Source organism: Gadus macrocephalus, chromosome 14 (genome assembly GCF_031168955.1).
Source record: "Gadus macrocephalus chromosome 14, ASM3116895v1".
NCBI classification, from domain to species: domain Eukaryota; kingdom Metazoa; phylum Chordata; class Actinopteri; order Gadiformes; family Gadidae; genus Gadus; species Gadus macrocephalus.
In genome coordinates this window covers 16887395-16912940 of record NC_082395.1, presented here as the reverse complement: position 1 = coordinate 16912940, position 25546 = coordinate 16887395, and the positions used below count along the sequence as shown (strand labels likewise).

Here is a 25546-nt window from a genome sequence, read left to right as displayed (position 1 = left end):
GTATGTACCCAATATTATATTATAATTGACCATTCAGCAGGTAAATACTTAGTAATCAAGCTACTTTAAAATAAAGGTTACCAATCATATACTTGGTGATATACTATGCTTGCAGTGATTCAATGAGATCATATAATAGCATCTTATTAGTAAGATAAGACAAATAACAATTTAATATAATTTAGGTTCTTCTCCCAATCATCACTGATGAAGATGATTGACCAAGGCACCTTGATTTGTGTAATGCTATCCTGGTCCATAAAATGCAAAAATGCTAAATGTTAACAGGGCAGTTTCTATCCATGTTGAAGCAGTTTCCAACAGTATATGAGCTCACAGGATCTGAACAAACTGACAACAATTCTGCTGTTACTGTGGCTGTATCACTCAGATAACTACCCGGGGTTGAAACACCAACCAAAAAACATGGGGAAATTGAAGCGAGACCCCTTCAACAAAGTCCAAAATAAAATATCACAAAACCAAGGCAGGAAATTAAGAAAGATGTACAACTGATCCAAATCCCTCCTTCTGATCTTTGTCAGTGTTCGACATGTGCATTAGTGTTTCAGTTGCCATCTCTTGTTTCTCAGTGTTTTGTAAAAAACAACGGTTTTCAGCCGATATGCTGACTATAAAAGAAGAAATATGTACAAAGGTTTTGACATAGCCAGACACAGTCCTCATGGTTGGTTTTCAGTTTATTTTATGTTTTAAAGGCACACATTTTCAGCCTATTTAGTGACTGTCATAGTGACTTTGCATGTAATACATATGTGTATGTCTGTGTGTGTGTGTGTGTGTGTGTGTGTGTGTGTGTGTGTGTGTGTGTGTGTGTGTGTGTGTGTGTGTGTGTGTGTGTGTGTGTGTGTGTGTGCGTGCTCTGCATCGCATGTCCATGTGTCTCCAGAACAAGCAGAACCTGCTCTCCAAGCAGGTCGACCTGAAGGGCGTCGAGCCCGTGAAGGGGGTCCTGCAGTCCTACGCCATCGCCGACCTGCGGATCCCCCTCTCCTACGAGGTCCGCCTGGCCCCCATCACCACCTACAGCATCGGAGACTACGTCAGCCGCACCATACAGTACTCTGAACGTAAGCCTCTCTCTCACACCATGGAGATTATATAGATGGGGACGAGGAGCCACTTGCAGACAGGTGCAAAGGTGGGTGGACCTACAGATAGATGGATAGGCAGACTGACAGTAAGACGGAAAGCCAGACGGACTTGCAGGTAGACCGACTGATGGACATACAGTGAGAGTTATCAACGGACAAAGCGCCAGGTGGACATAAAGACAGACTGGTGGGTCGATGTACAGGCAGGTATGCAGACTTACTTTGAGGCGGTCAGACATCTCATAACGTTAATATTGTAACAGATTACATAAACTCTTATTAATGATGACTCAAACTCTAACTAATCAATACTTATCTCACCTTTGTTACAGCCTACACATACCCAAGATCATCAGGTATGCGTTTGTTTCTGTTTATCATTGATATCTAAGTGTATTTGTCCTCACTGGTTCTATGTGTTTTTGTCAAACGTCCTCATAACGATACAACTCAGAGCAGGGGCACACTTGAGAAACCCATTATGTCTTCCCTGAAGTGACACAGATCATTTTTAGAGCACGACTTTTAGTAGAAGCTTCCCATGATCGAGAAAAACAACTTTTTTTACCTTACAAGCCGAGCTTCACTCCACCCAGCTGTCCTCTCTGACTTTGAACATCTTGCCACGCCGGTCCTCGCCTCAGTCTTCCATTTCCTTAAATGAGCTGTCGTAATTCCCTGGATCCGTACCCTTCCCTCTACCTGTGGTCAGCCTCGGCACGTCTATCTGCTCCAATGAAGGACGTGTGATTCTCTGGCAGGACGGCCAGGCCTTCTCTGCCAGGCAGTAGCAATTAAAACCGCAGCAGATTGGAAGCGACTCGAAGAACAACAGAGTCAATTGAAAGGAGCGTGCGCGTCGACGCTGGCTGCGAATAGCAATTGATTTCCTCCTGTGATGTACGCACATGTACACAAACACAGGCATGCGCACATGCAACAAGCAACACTCCCACTGGCGCTCTGGCCATATGCGCCTGTGACAAACAGCCCGTCCCGGGAGCGTGTTGGGGAATCTGGATCGTTGTACGGTGTTGTTACCGCGTTGGGTTGTAATTCATTATGTTGTCCTTCACAACATGTAGGACTGCCAAACATAATTATGGGATTTCTCGTTTCCAGTGTGAATCGATTTGTACATCAATTAATTATTATATTCTTTTGAACCGTGGTCATCTGAATATCAATAGCAATATTTATACCGGGACCTTTCCCAATAAGTCCCAATATTGCCATTGCATTGATACTAGATAAGGTTGTTTCTTTGTAGTTTCAAAAATAAATGAATTAAAGATTAATGCCGTAAGTCTGAAAGCAGACGAGATGGAATCAGGGTAAATTAGGCGTTTGCTTCATGACTGTTTCTTAACTAATAATATTGCTGGCTGGAGTGGGTAATCTGTAAAGTCGCAAGTGGCAACACTTGAACTTGGTAGAAAGTTTGAAGTATAAATCTCCAATAAAATGTCTGTTAAGTTTTCTAACCAATATCAGGTAATCGTAGAAATACACAGCTAAAATCCCTTACTGAAAGCTGCATCACGTGAACACGTTTTCCTCAGTAGGATAGCTCCCTAATGTAACAGGGAACAAGGATTAACTCCACACCTTTTTCAGTTCTTTCAGAGTTTTCAGTTACGGGCCCAGGCTTTGTGCCATCTCCATGTATAAGTTATGCTATAACATTGTAGGACTGCTGGATCAAGATGAAACACTTTGAATTGCTCTGCCGCACCATTTGATTCCGTTTACATTTTGACTTTGATTCACTCCAGTGTCTTCTGATATCTGATCGTATCTTCTGTTTCTCCTGGACCCAACCCACACCTCAGACCACGTGTGCGGCTTTGAGGATGAACGGATATGTGGATTCTCTCAGGACAGGACAGACATGTTTGATTGGACGAGACAAAACCGCCTGACCCAGAATCCTAAGCGATCGCCCAACACTGGCCCAGAGACGGACCGCAGTGGAACCAAAGAGGGTAAGGACGACATTTCTGCTTCTATTTTCCATGATGCCTTGGAAAAGTGAGGAGTTGAAGCATCCATTTAAATGATGAAGTTCGAGCTAGAAGTAGAAATGTCGATCATTTTTTAGATCAGGGTAAGGATATGTAGCAGAGTGATGCATCATGGGTGTGTCCACATCCAGTATGTATATTTAAAGGGGACCTATTATGCTTTTCGACTTTTATGACCTATACACGTTGTTATAATGATTGATAGTCATGTTTAACCATACACAAAAAATGATGCAGATTTTCGGGAAACTCTTGCTCTCATCTGGGCGCTTTCAGCCTTCTCTGTCAACGCTCGGTTTCGTCCTTCTCCGCCCCCTCGCCCCCCTCCTGCCAACCCAACTCCGTTGTGATTGGTTACCTTCCTTGAAGCGCACGCGCAGGCAGATTTGACCAGGCATATGGGGGCGCGGCAGGAGTGCCTCTACGTAGATGATTTCCCGGAAATGTGAACAAGTGAATCGCAAACGTTGTCCCGAGTGTTTAGCGCTCTGCACAGCCACCCCATACTGTCAGCAGGGAATACGTTGAAAATGCATGCACGTCATTATTTGACACTTTAGCATGGTTAAACATGACTATCAATCATTAGAACAACGTTTATAGGTCATAAAAGTCGAAAAAGCCTAATAGGTCCCCTTTAAGCACGGCTTTGTTTCCGCTGCTGCTACAGGTTACTACATGTACATCGAAGCATCGCGGCCCCGGGCCCCCGGAGACAAGGCGCGCCTCCTGTCCCCTCTGTTTAACGTGACGTCGGTGAAGGGGCCCAAGGGCTCTGGAAGGGTCCCCTACTGTGTGTCCTTCTATTACCACATGAAGGGCAAACACATTGGTGAGAACACACCCACACACACACACACACACACACACACACACACACACGTAGAAACAACTTTTACCTATTCATTTTCAAGGGGTCGTACATTATTTTCTGATGACCTACACTCCATCAATCAACAACAGGATGATCTACGAGCACAGACACATGCAGATACCGAGGTTACCGCGGTGGCAGTATCCGTACAAGTGTCTCTGGTTTATTTTGCTGCGTGTGTATGGGTGTGTAAGAAAAGAAAGGCAGTCTGTCCACCCGTTCCCAGGGTCACTCTCGTGTACTTACTAAACCAAAGAGTCAGATTTAATGACCACTTTCTGCTCCTTCTCCGTGAGCCCATGGCGGCTCTCTGGTCACCCTCCTTGCCCAAATCCCTCCCGATCCACTTGGAATCCTTTAGAATCCAGGCGGCGTCATCTGGACGGCCGTGGAGCGGCTCCGGCGTGCCGCCAGATCCTTGAGCGCCTTCTCAGGGAGGCGACTCCGGACGTGACGACCAATCATCCATCACCGAGCTCGTGGCGTGGATACAATCAAGACTATCTGTTAGCATCCCCCCCCCCCCCCGCCCCCCCCCCGCCCCCGCCCCCACGCCGCCCCCCCCCCCCGCCCCGCCCAGCCTCCTTCACAAGTTTTCCCTCAATTTGCCCTCACTGTTGTACCACTCGGCTCCCATCTGTCGTAGCTCTAAGTGCCTTACCTTGGCAGTGACACACACACACACACACACACACACACACACACACACACACACACACACACACACACACACACACACACACACACACACACACACATACACACACACACTTTCCTAACGAAGGTGAGGGACGAGGCTAGGATGAGACTGATTGGAAGAAAGCCACCGAGATGGAGGAGAGGAAGAGAGGGGTTGAGGGAGAGAACACCACGGGTGTTGTCAGGGGTAAAGTGGGAGATTTGTTGGTTTCGGTTGATAAATCGTCCTTTTTTACCTTCTGAATACTAAACCAGCGACCAATTGTCTGGCAATGTGAAACCCTTATAATTTGGCCAGGAGCGTGTCAAATGTTGAAGGCAGATGATAATAATTTCAATCTTTTTTTGCGTAAAGTCATAAACCTTTTCCACACTTCCACAGTTCACAATAACAAGGTCAGTTGTTTTGGCGGAAATTCTGCATTGCAATGCAGTGGCTTGTAGCCAGATGATAGGATTGGAGGAATTGTTTGGTTAATAGGAGAATAGCTGGAGGGTTGATAGAGAACAAGATAAGAAAGGATTAGAGGAAATAAAAAGAGGGCTTAGTGAAGCGTGGTGGAATGAGAACCAGAGAGAGAGAGAGAGAGAGAGAGAGAGAGAGAGGGAGAGAGAGAGAGAGAGAGAGAGAGAGAGAGAGAGAGAGAGAGAGAGAGAAAGACCATGCGATAGATGGAGGGTGGAAGATGGAGACTGGGACCAACGTATGCGTGAGGGAGAGAGAGAGAGAGAGAATGAAAAACAAACCTCAAGAATCATCACAATACAATGTGACATCGATTTCTCAGTAAATATGTTTGTAGTATTTTATGATTTTCCATTGGATTATATAGCGAGGACATCCGAATCAGGAATTGATCATCAAACCGGGAGTTTACCACCCATCCTTCTTGTTTTTCACTTTCTGAATGCTTTGCATCATCTTTCATGCATCGCCACATGCGCAGTATAAACACATGTATTATTATCGTATTGCATGCATATAAAAATGCTGCAGTTTCCTCCCACACCGAAAGACATACATATTAGGTTAATACTCCTGCCTGCTCCCAAGGCACTGGCATTTAGAAGTGGAGTTGGTCTGTGCCCTGATGTTGCTCACTGCTGAGATGGTTGTAAAGCATAGAAAGCCAAAGAGGGACTATACAATAAACTATTCCATTACGTTCTTTATGAAAAGGAAAGAAAAACAGTGCCCGGGAAGCTTATTAGAAAAAGAAAGGGTATTAAAAAAGGAGTGAAATTAGATGTTGGTGTTCAGTATGTTCCCAGTACACATGGGGTGAGTTTGCTAGACGCTGTGCCTCGTGTTGGAGAGCTGCACACACACACACACACACACACACACACACACACACACACACACACACACACACACACACACACACACACACACACACACACACACACACACACACACACACACACACACACACACACGCACACCAACACCCAGAGCTGTTTCATTTACTTTCATTGTGTTGCAGCCTGACCAGGGATGCATTGCTGTGGTCTGTTGTGGTCAGATTGCTTTGATTAGCTCTTTGGTAAGTACACATTGCCCGATTAACTCTTATAAATTAGATTGGAGCTTTGAAATTGAGGGAATGAAGAGGTTGTACAGGAAGAAGGTTTAGGAAAAATGAATGACGAAGAATTTCTGACAGGACTCAGATGTTGTCAGATGTTAGGTCTGTGTGTGTGCTTGTGTGATGGTATGTGTGTGAGCGTTGTTGTTTATCGAAATGTGCCACACACACTTGCACCCCACTGCTCTATGTGCATGCGCACATGTACATACACATCCAGTGCTGTGCGACCGTTGTGTGTGTCTGTGTTTTTGTACCTCCATGCGTGTGTGTGTCTGTGTGTATGTGTGTGTTTGTGTGTGTGGGTATTTGTGTGCCTCCCTGTGTGTGTGTCTGTGTGTGTCTATGTGGGTGTGTCTGTATGTGAGTGTGTGTGTGGCATCCGTGCGTATCTGCTGTTGTCGCCACTTAAGATTGCCGTAGGAGTTGGCCTCTCATAAAGCCTTCTCTGACACCGCCTCGCTGACACACTCTGAATTAGCTCAGCTCAATCAATAGCCTACTCATCAGCATCGCCTTTTTTCCTCCATAGAATGCTGGGACCCAGGGAGAGAGGGACAAATAGGGAGAGAGAGGTATATGGAGGGAGGGAGAGAGAGACATATAGGGAGAGAGAGGTATAGGGATGGAGAGAGAAACATGAAGGGTGAGAGGTATTGGGAGGGAGAGAGATACATATACAGGGAGAGAGCTATATGAAGGGCGGGAGTCATGTGGAGAAAGATGCATAGGAAGGGAGCGAAAGAGAAAGGGGGGAGAGAAAGGGAGATATAGGGAGATGGAAATAGGGGGAGAATGATGGGGAAGGGAGCGGGAGAGTGAGGGATAGAAAGAGAAGAAGGAGGGGGGAAGTAATGGAGAGGGAGCTAGATGGAGGGAGAAAGAGGGGAGAAGGGAGAGGGACATAAAGAGAGGGAAGGATGTAGAGGGAGGCATCGTGGCGAGAGATAGATGCGTGGGCACTTTGTGGCAGGGGAGAGTTGGACATGTGGAGAGCCTAAGACGTGAAACGAGTAAGAGGTGGCAATTAAAGAGGATGAAAGACCTTAGGGATGAGTGAGAGGTAGAGGGGGGACGAGGTCGCTCTAGGCGAGAGAGAGGGTGAGAGGGGGAGCGAGAGAGAGCGTCTGAGAGGAAATGTGGGCTCGAGAAAATGTGTGACAAAACCAGAGGTTGAGGAAGTGAGAGAGAGGAACCGGGTCAAGTGAGAGAAAAGAGAGGTAGAAGGACACAGGGAAAAAAGAAGCAAGAGTGACCAAACGAGACGGGGAAAGAAGAGCCTGGATGTATTGAAGAGAAGCGCTTAAGAAAACGGGCAGCCCAGAGACGAATAAAGAGAAAAAGATGTTTAAATGTATGCTTTAAAAGGAAGGGAAGGAATACAGGGAAGGAAGAGGAGAACGGCGCCGTGTGAATAAGAGTGGGGCTTTATGGCTGCAGTGCTGGTCGGCATCCAAAGTGTTGTCCATTTTAATGACAATGACTCTATATCATTATTATTATATGGGAAATATTATTATCACACTCACATTCACTCACAGACGCCGTCCCACATGAATTCACCTCGACTCACTCCTTACGGAAGAAGTTAATTAGAGCTTGCCTGCCAAAAATTACTCAGCAAGGTTCAAGGACAGGTACAAAATGCATCCACATGCACGCACACACACGCGCGCACACACACACACACACACACACACACACACACACCTTTGTGTCACAATGTTTACTCTCTCAGATCAGTAAAACAACTGTCCATAAACAAAACAGATACAACCAATATTAACACACACACACACACACAGACACACACACACACACACACCCATACACACACACACACACACGCAAACACACACTTTCTCTCTCACACAGAAACACACACACACACACACATACACACACACACACACGCATACACACACACACACACACACACACACACACACACACACACACACACACACACACACACACACACACACACAGACAGACATACAACCCCAATTACACACACACACAGGGTGGTACTATTTGCTTAAGAGACTGGTAGTTGGTAATGTTCCAATTAGGAGCTGGCTGCGGATCATTAAGATGATGAATGATACTATCACCCCAGAGAGAGAGAGAGAGAGAGAGAGAGAGAGAGAGAGAGAGAGAGAGAGAGAGAGAGAGAGAGAGAGAGAGAGAGAGAGAGAGAGAGAGAGAGAGAGAGAGAGAGAGAGAGAGAGAGAGAGAGAGAGAGAGAGAGAGAGAGAGAGAGAGAGAGATCTTTCTGCACCATTCAATATTGATCGGATTCAAGTAATTTATCTGAATTTATATTTAAAAATACATATTTTCGAATACCCAAGACCAGTCCTTTTAATCCAACTATTCTCATTGTTTATGAATGTCTTAACAATCCAACCTTGTTTTGTGTGTGTGTGTGTGTGTGTGTGTGTGTGTGTGTGTGTGTGTGTGTGTGTGTGTGTGTGTGTGTGTGTGTGTGTGTGTGTGTGTGTGTGTGTGTGTGTGTGTGTGTGTGTGTGTGTGTGTCTACAGGAACCCTCAATGTGCTGCTGAGAGTGAGGAGCATAGCGTACGTGGACTCGGTAGCCTGGTCCAAGTCTAGCCACCAGGGACCAGACTGGAAGAAGGCCCTGTTTGACATCAGCCCCAGCGGACCCTTCCAGGTAGAAACCTCTACTGGGACATAACCATGCATGAATCTATTATATGTGTTCTTATTGCTTTACCATGGAACCATAGCAACGTCTTTATATTTTATACAAAAAAATAACTTCTCCGTTCTTCTGCATGATTGCCTGCAATACACCGCTTCTATGACTACTGGTATTGTGAAACTGGTGGCCATTGGTTGGTCACAAAGTTGTAGAGGGTTCTGGGGGGCCCTTATTTGAATGTGGGCATGGGAAAAAGCTTCGTCGGGGAGAATGAAACAACACATTGATTGGTTGGTTTCCTGGATGGGCATGGGATACTGCAGTTGGGTCCAGATACAACAACGATGTATTCTGAAATGTCTCCCAGCGGATAGTAGTAAATTAATAACGACACATGCTATGCATAGATAGTTTGAGCAGAGTTAGGAATCCAGCGATTGTCCACTGAAGCTGAGATGTGGCAGCTGTTGTTCTGTGTTCCTGATTGCTTCTGAAACGCTGTCTGCCATGTTTTTTGTTTTAATTGTTTTATCTATCCTTACGAGCATATTGCATTACTGGAAGCACACATCCCTCCCTCTTTTCTGTGCGGTTAACCCCTTTTCTCTCTGGCTTTCATTATTTAGATGTCTTTAGTCCTGCCGCCCTGAACACATATTTATGCAGGCTCTTGTTGGACAAGGGCCCATCGGAATCTGGCTGGATTTGGATGTCTGTTGAGATGCAATACGGTCGTATTGATTGTTGTAAAGAATTCCACGAGGGATTCTTCGTTCTAACAGTGTGAATGTTCATTCTGCGGTACTTTGGCTCACGAAGGATAGTGATATCTTTCTAGGCTTAGATTGGGTAATAGTGTGAATCTGAGAACATGCACGTTTAATGGTGGCAAGGGAAAAATCTATACTTAATGGAGGACACAGATTCCACAATGTATCATTAAACATACTGTATTATAACTAATATGCATTGCTCTAGTGAAGAAACATTAATTATTATTGTTTTTTGTTTTATGTTATTTGTTATTGTTATGTCCTTTTTCTTGATCCTTGATTGTACTTAGAGCGACTCTGTCTCTTAAAGCTAGCTAGCTGTTGCTTAAGGCAATTTGTAAAAGTTCCTTTGCTAATATCTTCAAAGGACAGATGTAACATGAAACAAATTAATGGAAAAGATATGTACTTTTTTTTCACAACTGGGACATGCCACCACCTCTCATATCTTCAGCAAACTTTGTTCACAAACTTTTTGTTTTATTAGAATATCAGGCCCTGCAGTGCTGTTAATTAAATGTCATGTTGGTCTTGTGAAATAATAGTTTCTATAAGCTAGAATTGGAAAGGAGTAGTAGAGTGTTGACACTCACTGAGCAACAACAAACTGGGGTTATGGGATCCTTACGCGTTTGGACATGAAAATGTCTAGTATTGTTATTAGGCTAAAATGAGTTTTACATATACTGTAGGTTTTTATAATATAGATCAATTACTTTCTTCGAATCGGTACAGTACATGATAACATATTTAAAGAGAGTTATGGTTAACTGTTTGTTATTCAATTAAAGTAATTTCATATAAATATTTGTCGACCTAATACTAATTGTAAAGCCCTTGCAGAAAAAGCGGGAATACATTTGGCCCACGAGACATAGCACCACATGTATTCCTGGCTTTTCTACGCAAGCTTTACGTTGAGCTAGCTTCACATGTTCAGAGCTATATTAAGAGCTTAGTTCATAGCTTAGTTTAGAGTGATATTCAGAGCTACATTCAGAGCAAAAATCAGAGCTACATTCAGAGCTACGTTGAGCCATATTGAGCAACATATGCAGCAGAGGGTTATAAGCGAAGTGGCTTCAGTGAGTGTGATGCAAGCGCTGCATGCTAGAGCCATCATGGTGGTCCCTTCAGCTCAGTGGCAGCTGCCCTCCCCTCTGAGTGAGGAGGAAGCACAACCCGACAACTCCACTGCGTTCCATCAGTGTCTTGTTTTGGTCTTCTCTTGTTCAGTTTATACTGGATTCAAAGCTACACTTACAATGAGTAATGCAGATTAAATTATAGCGTTAAATGACTGGAATGTGTACAGAGAGATTGGTAAAATAAATGATTTGGCGCTATTTACTGCAGGTATTTCGAATGCTGTGATAAAATCATACCTTAAATATTTTGGATTAATAATATAAATGGTTTGATATTGGTAACCTCCCAGCTCAGAATTATTATAAATACTAAATTTGTTGTGGTTTGACTCTAGGGATAGCCTACGCTTATGGACAAATTAATTTGTAATATCTTTATTTCTGTGTAATTATCTTGTAAACAGCACGAGGCCAAAACAAGACCAACCATGACTTTTATTTTGGATACTCTTCAAACTTTACCATAACATTAAACATCTTACGAAGAAAGCGATGCGAAAGTGTGGAAAGTGTTGACGATAAAAGTGCATAAAGTTAAAGGACAGAGGTAGGGCAGAATGAAGGGAGCATGAAGTTAGGGAGACTAGTAGGAGTGAGACAGCTCTCTGGGGAGTCAAGGGGGTCTGGGCAGGCAGCCTCCTCTGACCTTGTGTCAATATCCTCCAATCTCTGCTGTACACAGCCAAGAGCATAACACTATGGCTGGCCTCCGTGACTCTGAATCTATCAGGACCCAACTGACATGAGCTGATCTATTTTGCCCTCTCACACTCTTTCTTGTCCTCCCTGCGTTTCTCTCTCTCTCTCTCTCTCTCTCTCTCTCTCTCTCTCTCTCTCTCTCTCTCTCTCTCTCTCTCTCTCTCTCTCTCTCTCTCTCTCTCTCTCTCTCTCTCTCTCTCTCTCTCTCTCTCTCTCTCTCTCTGTGTTATGTTGGTCCTTCTAGCTGCCTTCTGCAGCTAATGAGTCCAGAGACACTACTAACTGTACACACACACACAACCCCCCCCACACACACACACACACACACACACCCCCCCACACACACACACACACACACACACACACACACACTGACACACACACACGCACACACACACACACACACACACACACACACACACAGACGCATGCACACACATACACGCTGAGGCACACACACACACACACACACACACACACACACACACACACACACACACACACACACACACACACACACACACACACACACACACACACACACACACACACACACACACACACACACACACACATACAGATGCACACACACACACACACACACACAGACACAGACACACACACACACACACACACACACACACACACACACACACACACACACACACACACACACACACACACACACACACAGACACAGACACAGACACAGACACACATAAACATATACATACATGCAAATATACTCTAGCATCCATAAAGACACACACAAGCAGAAGTATACATCCAACCGTACTTGAATCCTTCACACTAACACTAACCCAGTGTTTGTGTTGTGCCCCCACCATCTTATTTTACATCCCTAAGCCCTCCAGTCCCTGGCCCCCTTCAGCAATTAACCATGACAGGTCAATTAACTGGCTTATTTATGAGGCTGGGGCAGCCGCTAGTTGTGTGTAATGATTCCAGATACATGGTACATGTTCTGGGGTAAGTGAATCCATGATGGATGCGAGCTGCGCTGGTGGGAGGGGCCTTAATTAATTAGGCCTAGCTCTGGCCGTAAAGGAAGCAGTATGCAGGAAAGACGAGAAACCCACACACCTAAGGGCTGAACCGGGCTGGATATTTATCTGAGTTACTGGGATTGGAATTTAGGACTTCAGAAATATGAATTTAAGTGGAAGGTTCATTAGGTCCGGTACATTTTATCCCATTGTTAGAATTGTGAACTCATGTCGGGAATATGAAATTTGAAGCCATGTCTGAATGCATCATATCATGCCAGGTTCATGATTGGTCCGATTTTTTCCTAATGCCGGAATTGTGAAATATGTTTCTGATGCTCGGTTTGTGATTATATTAATTGCAAGTTGTTTATTATTTTTAACAATTTATTGAGATGAAGACATTGGATGTGAAACAACTGCATCACGGTTTATTCTGTTTAGTGTGCTTTAGACACTTGTTTATGTGCTTATCGACATTGAAAAAGGCAATTCGATAAAATATGAGGTACCCGGATCATCCAAGATTGGACATTTGGGATTAGTTGGAGGAAGTAAATGAGATATACCAGCACATTTAACAGTAGTACTAAAAGTAGAAGGAGTAATAGCCCCTTTAGTGGCACTATGTTTGGTTGTCCATCCAACGCTAATGATACTTCATGAAAAGATACAGCCCCAACATACACACGCCCACACACACACACCAACACATACACACATACAAACACAAACACACACCTGCCATCCGCACCGTTCTCACACAAATACACATACACATGCAGACACCCAAATACACACACAGGCTCCCTCTCTAAGTGAGCGTGGCGGGGGTGGGGGCACCAGGGAGGGCCGTGGGACTCGTTAAAGTGACTCACTAATTGGTCCAGACACTGGACTCTTCTGGTAATGAAGATAAATAATAAACTCAGCCAGACAGTTGCGCTTCGCTTTTTTTATTTTTTGTGTGTGTCTGCATTTTGCCCTCATGTGTGCGAATATGACCGTTGTGTGTGCTTGTGTGCGCATACGAGTGTATGATTGTGCATGTGTGTATGCGTCTTTGTGTGTGTGTGTGTGTGTGTTCATGTGTGTGATGTATGCCCTGTAAATTATTGGTTTACAGGTAAATAACACACGCAAAGTGTTATTTGTGTGCGAGGGGAGGCGCCCACATGCTTCAGCCTGTGTGAGTGTGTGCGTGCATCGTTAATGAAGCAGTACTTAATGCATCAGAGATGTTAAAGCCCAGTCATTAGCTCAGCAGGCACATCGCTTGTTGTGACACAGTAGGGTTGGGGGAGTATGCTTGCTTCACACACACGCATGCGCGCCCAACCCACATGCATACAGTCAAGCACGCACACACACACACACAAATACATGCATCCACAAATATCATTCTCAAAGACAAACTCCAAAAAAGGCACACGTGCACGAATGCACACACACTCACACGTCTTATAATTGTTTCATAAGGTAAGCAGCTTGAGGGGCCGTGGCGGCAGCTGATGAATATAAGCTTTATTCAAACGCACACACACACAGACACACGCACACGCACAACCACACACAACCACACACACACACATACACACACACACACACACACTAGTGCCTCTTCTATTTGTGTCCCTTCCTGGCCACTTCCGTCACGTACCTTGGTTCCCAGGGGCCAAATAAAGCAAAAACAGTGACCTGAGTTCCCGTCGTTTTCCCCTTCACTGCTCTCTGTCTCTGTCTCTGTCTCTGTCTCTGTCTCTGTCTCTGTCTCTGTCTCTGTCTCTCTCTCTCTCTCTCTCTCTCTCTCTCTCTCTCTCTCTCTCTCTCTCTCTCTCTCTCTGTCTGTCTGTCTGTCTGTCTGTCTGTCTGTCTGTCTGTCTGTCTGTCTGTCTGTCTGTCTGTCTGTCTGTCTGTCTGTCTGTCTGTCTGTCTGTCTGTCTGTCTGTCTGTCTGTCTGTCTGTCTGTCTGTCTGTCTGTCTGTCTGTCTGTCTGTCTGTCTGTCTGTCTGTCTGTCTGTCTGTCTGTCTGTCTGTCTGTTTGTCTGTCTGTCTGTCTGTCTGTCTGTCTGTCTGTCTGTCTGTCTGTGTCTCTGACCCTCTCTCTCTCTCTCTCTCTCTCTCTCTCTCTCTCTCTCTCTCTCTCTCTCTCTCTCTCTCTCTCTCTCTCTCTCTCTCTCTCTCTCTCTCTCTCTCTCTCTCTCTCTCTCTCTCTCTCTCTCCCTCCTTCACTTTTGATCTCTACTATACCATGTCCCTCATTCCACTCCACTCTCTCCCACTCTTTACCCTTATGTCCTTCCTCTTCCTTCTTTATCCTCTCTCTTTCTCTCTCTGTCGCTTTTCTGTTGCTCGTTCATTACCAAACATTTAACAATAATGATTTTGTTATTTTTGTTATTTCTGGTAATTCACTGATCATACATCCAGCTCCTTCTGATTCATATGAATATTGTGGTTCCCCAGGAGAAGCCAATTGCCTTGATGTTCAGGGCGATAGTCTAAGACCTTCTCAACTAATATCAGATCTTGACTTTGCATTGATATTTCATCCTCTTTTTAACTGTAAATTATCTTTAAAAGTGTACCATAGTGCTATGAAAAGTAAATGTATTCTCAATATATTATTGTGATACAATATAATAATGATCTAATATATAATCATGAAATATGATAATATAATTGTCATATAATAATGTAGAGTGCAATGAGAGTTGCATACATTTGTTAGAAATATATGTGGAGCATTATATATTATACTATGCGTATAGTGCTCCCCGGTTAAATCAGAAGTTGAGGAGACGATATGAGTGTGTTAGAGGCCCCAGGGGCCCTCACTGGATTACCTAGGGGCCATCTTTGATCCCGGCAGAGACTGCTGCCTTTGGGGGGAGAGAACAAGAGTACCATCATCATCAACATCTGTGCCTCACGATACTACATGTCTGCTATCTCTCTCTCTCTCTCTCTCTCTCTCTCTCTCTCTCTCTCTCTCTCTCTCGCTCTCGCTCTCGCTCTCGCTCTCGCTCTCGCTCTCGCTCTCTGGCTTTCCCTTTATCACTCCTTTGATCCATCTCTCTTTCACCCTGTCTTTATCCATAAGCCTCTCTTCATGTCTCTGTGTCTCTCTATCTGTGAGCTCATACTAACAATCTTTGAGGGCCAAGTTCTTGGCTCTGCGGAGGGCAGTTAACCCTGTTCTCAAAGAGCCAGAGAGGGATCGTTGCAATGTGAAAAATGTCCGGACATTTTGCTGTAAAGCAATAAGGGTCCTCAAGATTATATTGACATGGAAATATTGATTTTATTAAAATGTCCTGCCGATTGATTACACCTGATAATAGTTCCTTCACGGGAACTGCTTGCCTTGCATTGGGTCTGTGTAAAACATAGTGGGGGTTCATTCCTATTATTCATCTGCCGCTCAAGTGCAGAAAGCCATTCTTATAGCTGATGTTGAAGGAAAACGCATTCACACTGTTAGAATCTACCACTCACCGATTCTTATGCGCGCCATGTCAACGCAAATATTCAGACTGCGGGTTAGTAACTAATCGCACCAACGTTTTCAGGCACCTGAATGCATTCCTTATCTTTCCTATGTGTTTCGTTCATTTTGTGTAGGTTTAAGTTGAGATCATTTTTAAGGTTGTCCCTTGACTGGAAAACAGACAGGCAGGTTTCCCTACTGTAATTTCTTCTTCTTGAAAGGAGATCCACATGGACAAAGTGAACCCCTTGTTTCTGGCTGACTCATGCGATTCAACCCGAAAGGTGGAAATATTTTCAATGACCATCCACAAGTTGACATAAGAGCCGTCCACCATTGGAAATTCATTGGACCGCGCTGCCTCAGTGGCCGGTCTCACGCTCTTTCTCCATCTTCCTAGGCCCCTTCCGCACGGAGCCAATTTTTTTGGTGAAACCGCACAAGTTTTTGATTCGGCGATTCGGCCGACCGTCCAGACGGATCCGGCGTACCCGGGGCCTGAAACCGCCCTCTTCTGAAACCATGCCCCAGGGTGATTTCAAATATATCCGGACCTATACGGTTTCGTGTTAGGATTCGTGTGGACGCCTGAAACACAAACTATGACGTCCCCCCCCCCCCCCCCACACACACACACACACCAGCTGGGTGACTTTAGAATTGCGTTTAACTTTTTATTTGTTTTATTTGTATAGCTTTAAATACAGCCCCTTTGTACATTTGATGCCCTAACTTTGACCTTTAATTACTGTACATTCAAAAGTATTTCTGCTCAATTTAAAAGGTTAAATCTCCTCCTTGACTGAATGTTTGTATACATTAGGTCGAGGAGGATGCGCAGGGAGGATGCGCTCCATTTTTGTGGAGAACCAGCGCCTTGAATATTTACTACAGCGTTTCTACAGCTCGCAATGAGTCTGTCTTTACGGAGATATTTCTGACACGCAACAAAGGAACACGGAGGGGAAAAGATTGTTTTCGCCCGTTTGGACGGGGCCCAAATCTATTTCGATCCACCACGAAGCGCTACCAGGAGGATATGTTTGCAAGCGCATGCTCATCTCTTCTTCTTCTTTCTCTTGCTGGAATTCTGTAGCAGAAGCAGCGCCCCTTATGGGCCTGGAATGTGTACTACAGCGTTTCTACAGCTCGATGTGGTTTCGCAATGAATAGGCCTTAGGGGCCACTCACACTAGGGCCGCGGCCCCGTGCCCGAGCTCATTTGTATACTAAAGTCTAGAACGTTTGGCTAGTGTGACCACGCCATCCGTATTCCAGCACGGAACAGCCCCTTGGCCACGGCACACTTGGGAGAGGTGTGCCGTGGCTAAAGTACAGATGCTAACGAGATGACACACGCACACGCACGGATACGCAACGTGAGCTGGATGACCTAGTCCTTGCGCAATCCTTCTTTCTTTATAGGTCCATGCCCTTCTTCACCACAACAATCATTTTAAACAATGGCGGCAAGCGGTTCACGAGTGGGTTTACGTTGGTGCGATAGTGAAGTCGAGTGTTTACTTGAAATTTGGGCTGACGACGGCATTCACGTTGTTGTTCTCCATTGTTGTTATGGCGGCGAGGACGCTTGGTGATGACGTATTTATCGTATTATGACGTGGTGACGTATGTATGAAGGAGCAATCGTGCCCAGGCCACAGACTTTGGGAGCAGTGTGACCCCGGGCCAGCGGGGGGAGTGGGGAGGGGGGGAATCGTGCTGAATCTTCCTGCAGCACGGAACAGGCAAACGGCCCTAGTGTGAGTGGCCCCTTAGTCTAGTTGCGTGTACTTTTTTTTTGAGAATAAAATAGGAACAGTGCATCAGTATTTCAGTTGACTCTGAATCCTTCTTTACACCAGGCAGTATTGCATAACAGGGTGGAACAAGATGGCACTTCAATTTTTTTCCCAGTGATTGATCCACTAAACCAATGTTTGGAGCTCTTCATTGGCCTCCATCTCCCAATTATTTCCTCATGTGCTCTGATTATGCAACAATCTGCCTTCTTTTGTTTTGACTTGAAGCAGATGCACTAGCAGGCTAGTTTGTTTATGCATGCATTTGTCTGTCTGTGGGTTTCGGCAGGGTACTAGATGGGTCCTATTACGGAGTAATTGACACAGGATGCTATGGGATAAAACTTGAATAAAGCAATGCATTGGATCTGTGTGTGTGCGTGTGCGTGTGCGTGTGCGTGTGTGTGTGTGTGTGTGTGTGTGTGTGTGTGTGTGTGTGTGTGTGCGCGTGCGCGTGCGCGCGCGTGTGTTTTTGGTACATGTGGTTATGTGTGCACGGGGCTGTGCATGCATGCCTGCATGCATGTGTTTGTGGGTGCCCAAACAGGTGCGTATATGTGTGTGTGAGTCCATGGTAAAGCCTATAAATTCACAGGGACCCTTGACCAATTAGCCTCTCGTCCTCCCCTCTCCACTGTGTTTTAGGCGCCCAACAACTCAGAAGCCTGCGTGGCATAAATGAGCTCAAGAAGCAATATCCGCCTGGCGGCACAGCATCGCAGCTCGGCTAATTCTTTTACATATTTATTAAAGTGAAGTGAAGCCAGAGGAGAGGAGAGGCCGTTGAACAGAGACGTCGGTGTACGTTTCTGTCCTCTGCGCTCGGGTAATTGAGCGGGCGCCTAATGTTCACGAGGAGATTGGGGAACTTTGGATGTTAAGTTAGATTTCTAACTCACACATTTACATAAAACCATGTTTTTGTGTATCTATCGTCCTGCATTTACATAAAACCAGAACATTTATATTTCACACAAGCCCAATGGAATTTGCATCCCGTCTGGAACAGGATGGATGCAACAGGATTTAAAATAATTGTAACCCCCCCCCTTTCTGTACTTTTTTTGGTAACGGTTTTAACCTGGTCTCGACGTGAACGGGTCCAGGGGGAGATGTGTGCAGCCCCTGATTGTTCTCTGCTGGCCGGCTCCATCACAACACAGTGTTTACGGCTGAACTCTTTTGGGAATTATTCTGTAACGTTCTCCCTTTCTGCGCACACACACAGAAACACAAAACACCAAAGCGATCCTTATTTAAATCTCCTCCCATCTAATTTGATCTCCTTTAGTCATCCCATTTCAACCTGGAACACATTAGCAGGCCCCCGCAGAGAAGGAGGACGTTGAAAGTGTTGACTGGTCGTGTTATTGCTGTTATTGTGAGACCAACTAACTTTCTCATTTGTTTGTGAGATGTATACTCCAGACAGACAGCGCTGGTTTTTGATTAGCTGTGTGTGCCGAGTGCTCTGGGCCCTACTCGGCCTGCCACAGTAATTAGGTTGTCAATCCAATCTGATGTTTGGGGGCCTAAAAGTGGGAGGCAGAATGCGGTTTGGAGCTGAGACTTGGGCTTTTTTGGGTTCACATCTGGTCACTTTTGAGCGCACCTGACGCCGATCGAGAAAAAAAAGGGAGGGGGAGGGGAGGGGAAATAAAAATTTGATTGATGATGAGTTTGCTCTCAGAGGAGAAGGGTTTTGCTGATAACAGCTTCAGGAGATTTACCATAACAGCTAGCTTTGTGCTCAATGTGAGCATCTTGCAGGCAACGTCAAACGTAGGTTCAACTTCAACCTCATAAAGGTTTGTCCGCATTCTTGAGCAAGAGGCCTTAACCCCGACCTGCTTCTTAATGACATGTATCTGAATTCACTGTAAGTTGCTTCGGACAAAGTGTTAAATAGAACCTGATCTAACAGAGGAAGGGTACCTCTCATCAGTGTGAAGCATGCCTAGTATAGCGCTTCTCATCAGCATTCATCTTCGGTGTTCATCTTCAGTGAATCATTGATTCACTGATTGTTTCAAGCAGCTTCCACCTCAGATGTCAGCTGTCAGAGGTGACCACCCTAAGGTCTCTTATTCCTGAAGTTCCTAGATGTCTTTAACCTGGTTGCCATTTCTCTCTGTCCCATTTCCCCCGATCCTCAGATAATGTTTGAGGGAATCCGGGACGTGGGCTATGAAGGGGACATCGCCATCGATGACGTGTCCATCACCAAAGGAAAGTGCAAGCAAGACAATTCTGTGGCCAACTCAGGTACACCTGCATTTACTAGTGGCATGTACACATACACAAGCACACAGACATGCTCTCTCATAGATACAGGAACGCTAACACACACACACATGCCCACACAAGGCATGCATGTGTGTATGTTTTCACAAGTTAAGTCCGTAGTTAAAAAAAGTGAAATTATACTCCCGCTCTCGTAGTCTCGTACAGTACACAGAAACAACAGACAGAGCGCCCTCTGAGAGCCGCGTCATACCCCCGGATGGAATGACAACGTGCTGATTGACATGAATGGTTATTAGCAGTGATTGACGTGTCGTTGCCTGTAGCTCACAGCCGGATCGCCTGATTCCTACAGCTACTCTGCACTCACGTTTTCTTTCCTGAAACCTGTTCTCACAGCGCTTAGGATGTCTGTCGTGGCTTTTCTATTGATCGTATGCTTTTCATCGTTCTGAGCCAAACCTCCAACAGTCTGCTTCGATGCCACCGTCTGCCAGAACACTAAATGTGACAGTGGTGTTTAGAAAGTCTCAGTATAGGATATTTTGCCGATAACATTGCATCACAGCTGCATTGAGCAGCCTGCATTTTGAAACCACAAAGCATCTCCGTCTCCGAAATGGTTCCCAGGACTGACCACACAGAAAACAACAGCGGCAGAAAAACAAGCCAGACAGCCGAGCGAGAGAGTGAATTATTAACAAGTTGCCTTTACCTCCCCATGTGAGGCGTCTATGTGCTTTTTGTGTGAGAAGTTTAGCATAGGTGTCTGTTTTTGTGTGTATGTGTGTGTCGGTATGTGTGTGTGGGGGATTCATTGTGAGTGCATACGCAAAGATTCATGGAGATCCTGGCGGATGGTGTGAATAATAGATGAGGGTGTAAACAGGAAGAAGAGAAGCGCTCGGTAATAGTGTTTGTGTGGTTGTGTGTGGCGTGTGTGTGTGTGTGCATGTGGCTCTCTGTGTTTATATGGGTGTCTGGGGCGGGGGTCTGTGTGTGTGTGTGTGTGTGTGTGTGTGTGTGTGTGTGTGTGTGTGTGTGTGTGTGTGTGTGTGTGTGTGTGTGTGTGTGTGTGTGTGTGCGTGTGTCTCTGTGTGTCTCTGTGTGTCTCTGTGTGTCTGTCTGTGTGTGTGTGTGTGTGGTTTTGTGTGTGTGTGTGTGTGTGTGTGTGTGTGTGTGTGTGTGTGTGTGTGTGTGTGTGTGTGTGTGTGTGTGTGTGTGTGTGTGTGTGTGTGTGTGTGTGTGTGTGTCTCCTGAAGGCCTGCACAGAAGGAGGAATTGAACGTAGACAGATGGTAATTATCAGGGTTGGGATTGAAGAGACCTGTGGAACAAACACTGCATCTTGTTGTCTATTGTGGAAGAACAGGCTTCCTTCTAAGGAACACAAAATTAGACATGAGACGTGATATAGGTAGCTGTTGGAGTTATTTAAGTCCCTTTGGTATGGTTTAGTCCAGCTGTGACACAGCACATGTAGGTGTGGTGTTCACAGCCAGACAAGCTCATTTGGTCCTGCTAGCTGTCAGCAAAGTCAGGCTTTTCAGAGCAGCGCAACACACACTCTGTAGACAGCGGCTAGACGCCTCTGTTGGGAACCACTTTCTGGGAGCGGGAGAGTAGTGTAGAGGTAAAGGTGTTCAGCTCCCAGCTGATAGGCTCTTGGTTTTGTTCGTCCAATGTCATCTATTGGCAAAATGCCCTAATTCCATACCTACTCCTTGAAGACATTAATCTAAATCCGCTGTATGAAGCTTTATGAACCGTTGACAAAATTGAAATTATTTGTGCAAAAATGCATTGTTTGTTCAGTTATTTGGCTTCATGCATGGGAAGTGTAAGCCCTCATCACATAATCTTTGGTTCCTGTGTGTCTTTCAGTAGCAATGTTATTTTTCGTCTTGATGATCATTTTGTGAGCAGAGAGGTATCTAAAGTCTGATGGCAGACCAGCTCTAAATCTGGGTGAACGGGGCATTTCAGTTCCTTTACTTTCATATTGTTTTGAACCAATCATGTTGCTGGAGGCAGGGATCTGTAAGCTCGTAATTGGCAAAAACAAAGTCACCCAGCGGCTTAAAGGTGTCTGTCAAGGTGTCTAATCAGCGCTGTGTAGCCTGGCCACTGTAGAAAATACACTTAATAAAATCCCCTCCTGAATTCTTCATTCTATCACACAAATTACGTATCTTTGGAATATCTTGGTAATGAAACAGCAATCAAGATGAAATTCTCCCCTTGCAGTCTCTTTCATAATAATAGTGGTACTGCTGGGTCCCTGATTAGCAGAGAAAGAGCCAGGAAACATACCGACATACAGTCTTACTGTGCAGAAATCACCTCGCAGTGACTTTCAGACATTTGTAACATCAATGAGGGCTTTGATCAGTAGGAACAGGCATATGGTTGTGTGTCTGGGTGTGTATATGCCTATGTATTAGTATAGTGATGTGGGGGTGCACCTTAGATAAGATAACAATTTATTACTCCACAAAGTTACAGAAATCAAAATAACAAAAACAGGATCTCTCTCTGTATGTAAAATACTGTGCAATACAAGTGACTGATGTTGGCATCCAAGTCTTGCCTCTCCTGTGCAGGCATCGCTCTCTGCTCTCTGATCACACACACACACACACACACACACACACACACACACACACACACACACACACACACACACACACACACACACACACACACACACACACACACACACACACACACACACACACACAAAATATTATAAACATAACGTTACTGAACAATCTTACAAAATTACTTTTCAATTGTATTCTCTCTTATCTTTTAGCACATTTTTGTAATGTATTTAACATATATATATTTATATAAAAGAGAAGTATTGAAGAGTCCTAGTGCCCTACAAGTTTTGGCACACCTTGCTAACATTCTAGAAGCTAATTGTTTTCTTCGCCAGCCAGAGAGGCCTCTTATCATCCCCTAAGAGCCACTATTCCTGGCTCTTAATACTGCAAAAAACGTCCCATTGCTGGATACTAGCCTGGAGGAAGGAATGGAAAGGTCCCTGTGTAACACTGTTTAACTTGTACAGTATCCTTTCAGGGTTGTGTGACTGCTCCAAGTCGGCAGTCCTACAGTACAGCACACAAAGGATCAAGTTAGCAGGTTTATCATCTTTTACTTTTGAGACCGTTAAAATATATGTTTTTACGATAAATAAGTATCAAATCCGAGATAAGCTAGGATGTGTCTAAGTGTAGCACCACACAGGGAAGATGTGAAAATGTAATTCTATTGATTTCCCGCAAAGTTGGTACATGTATTTTCCACGTATCCCATAGTGCAAATGGGTAAATCTACAAATCTCCCATCTTGCTGAACGTTGGAGGTCTGCAGGTGTCTCATAGCTCAGCTAGTTCAATCAGCTTTCCTGTAATTGTTCAGCGTGTGCTTTGGTGTATTCGATCTAACTGCAGATTTGTTTAATGCAACATTTGGTCCATCACATTTTATATCATCCTAAATTTCTACCTGTCTAAATATATTACAACACATGTTACAAATTGCATATAACGCGAGACAACAATGAGTATGAAAATTTACTAATGATCGATCAAATTTTAATGTGTAGCACACATGTCATCATTAATGTATTTTTTGGTATATTTTCTTCCACAGTTCTGATTGGGGGTTCCGCTAAACTGCACCCGCAACTATTGGGCAGCTGGACGACCTTTGCTCTCCTCTGCTTCCTGCACTACAGATGATGAGTAATGGTCGATCAACTGACAGACTGTCTCGAGTGGCGCTCTTATCCTTCCCGAGCCACCGCCAGTGTCCTTTCTTAACCCCCCCCCCCCCCCCCCCCCCCCTTCTTCGTCTCCATTCATTTAACAATCCATTCACTCCTCCCCCTTCACTCTTTCATCATTTCATTCCCTTCTCTTCCATTCCTTCTCCCCTTTCATCCATCCTTTGTCTGTCCATCGATAACAAATATTTAGATATGATTTATAAATGCTTATTGTTCAACGTTCTGCCATCAGTCCGTCTAGACCGCACGCGCGCCCACATTGTACCGTCATCGGCGGCTGACATGGTGTATATTATATTTATAAACATACGTATATGCTATACGGCAGTGAGACCGTACCATGCACTTCCCCCTCCCCCGCCCCTTGCTTCCTTCAACTCAATTCCCTGATCTTCACGTTCCTACGATTCATTCAACCCCCCCAGCGCTCCCCCCCCCCCCCCCCCAAACCATCACCACCACCACCACCACACATCCACTGTACCCCCTATTCTCCCCCCCCCACCCCCCCCCCCCCCCCCCTCTCCCTGCTCCCCTTATTCCCCTGGCACACCAACGTGTCGGACACTCTACCAAAGACGTACACGAAGGACCTAAGCAAATGGAGAACACGAGATGGCAAGAACAGACGACAGGAGGAGGAGAAGGGTGAGGAAGAGGAGGAGGGAGAGGGAGAGGGAGAAACTCTCCCCTTATATTAGCAGGAAGCCACCTCCCTCCACCGCCTTCCCAGGGGCCATCAGAGCTGCTGAAACAAAGAGGGACGTACAAAAGAGCAGATTAATGAGGGGACAAACAGATGGATTTACGAGGGACAGGGGAGTGGAAGGAGATGAGGAGAGAACCAAGGTGACGGTCCTTCTGCTTCCCTCTCTTCTGCCTCCATGGCCCAACCCGCCCCGGCTTGGGTTTTACATGTACATTGATCCATATATATGTGAATAGAAAATATATGAGATAGCAAGTATAACACAAACAGATGAAGACAGCGGAAGACTCTGAATGGAAAGTAAAGAAGCACAATGTTTATACGACCTCTGCTGTCTCTCTGGGTTTTGTGATACTTTTTTCTGTGAAGTTGTTTGTCAAAGCTATAATTTTTATTTTTTAATTTGGCTCTTTTTTGGCATTATAAAGAGCAATCGTTATTAAATATTATGTTAATATTTATCTGCAGGAGTGAGGAAAAAACAGTGACTTTTGAACCCAAACCTTAAAACCTGCACTTGGAAGGAGCTTGTGGAAATATGAGCCTGGCTCAATGGAAGAGGAACCTCAACCAACTCACGTTCTTATGTCAACTCTTTCATATCATTCAAGTGCATGCAATGTGCACACACAAACACACACACACACACACACACACACACACACACACACACACACACAAAGACACACACTTATACACGCACACACACACACACACACACACACACACACACACACACACACACACACACACACACACACACACACACACACAGTGAGAAAGATAGAGAGAGACTGGCAGAACGATGTTCAAGACATTCCACAGACAAGCCCCAAGTCTCCACCTTGCTCCATCGTCATTTTACGTTCCTCTTGTCTTAATGGATTATTAACTTAGATCAAGGCAGG

At 45.0% G+C, this 25546-nt stretch overlaps 1 protein-coding gene across 1 annotated transcript in view; it reads left to right on the top strand.

Moving 5' to 3' along the window:
- Window positions 1-24370, top strand: part of LOC132472456 (MAM domain-containing glycosylphosphatidylinositol anchor protein 1-like) — a 52535-nt gene extending 28165 nt beyond the window's left edge. The window contains 7 exon segments of the mRNA XM_060072063.1: window positions 911-1091; window positions 1448-1471; window positions 2948-3100; window positions 3810-3971; window positions 8846-8976; window positions 20043-20151; window positions 23794-24370. Of these exon segments, the coding sequence (XP_059928046.1) occupies window positions 911-1091; window positions 1448-1471; window positions 2948-3100; window positions 3810-3971; window positions 8846-8976; window positions 20043-20151; window positions 23794-23882 (849 nt within the window). The 3' untranslated portion in view covers window positions 23883-24370.
- The last annotated feature ends 1176 nt before the right edge of the window (window positions 24371-25546 follow it).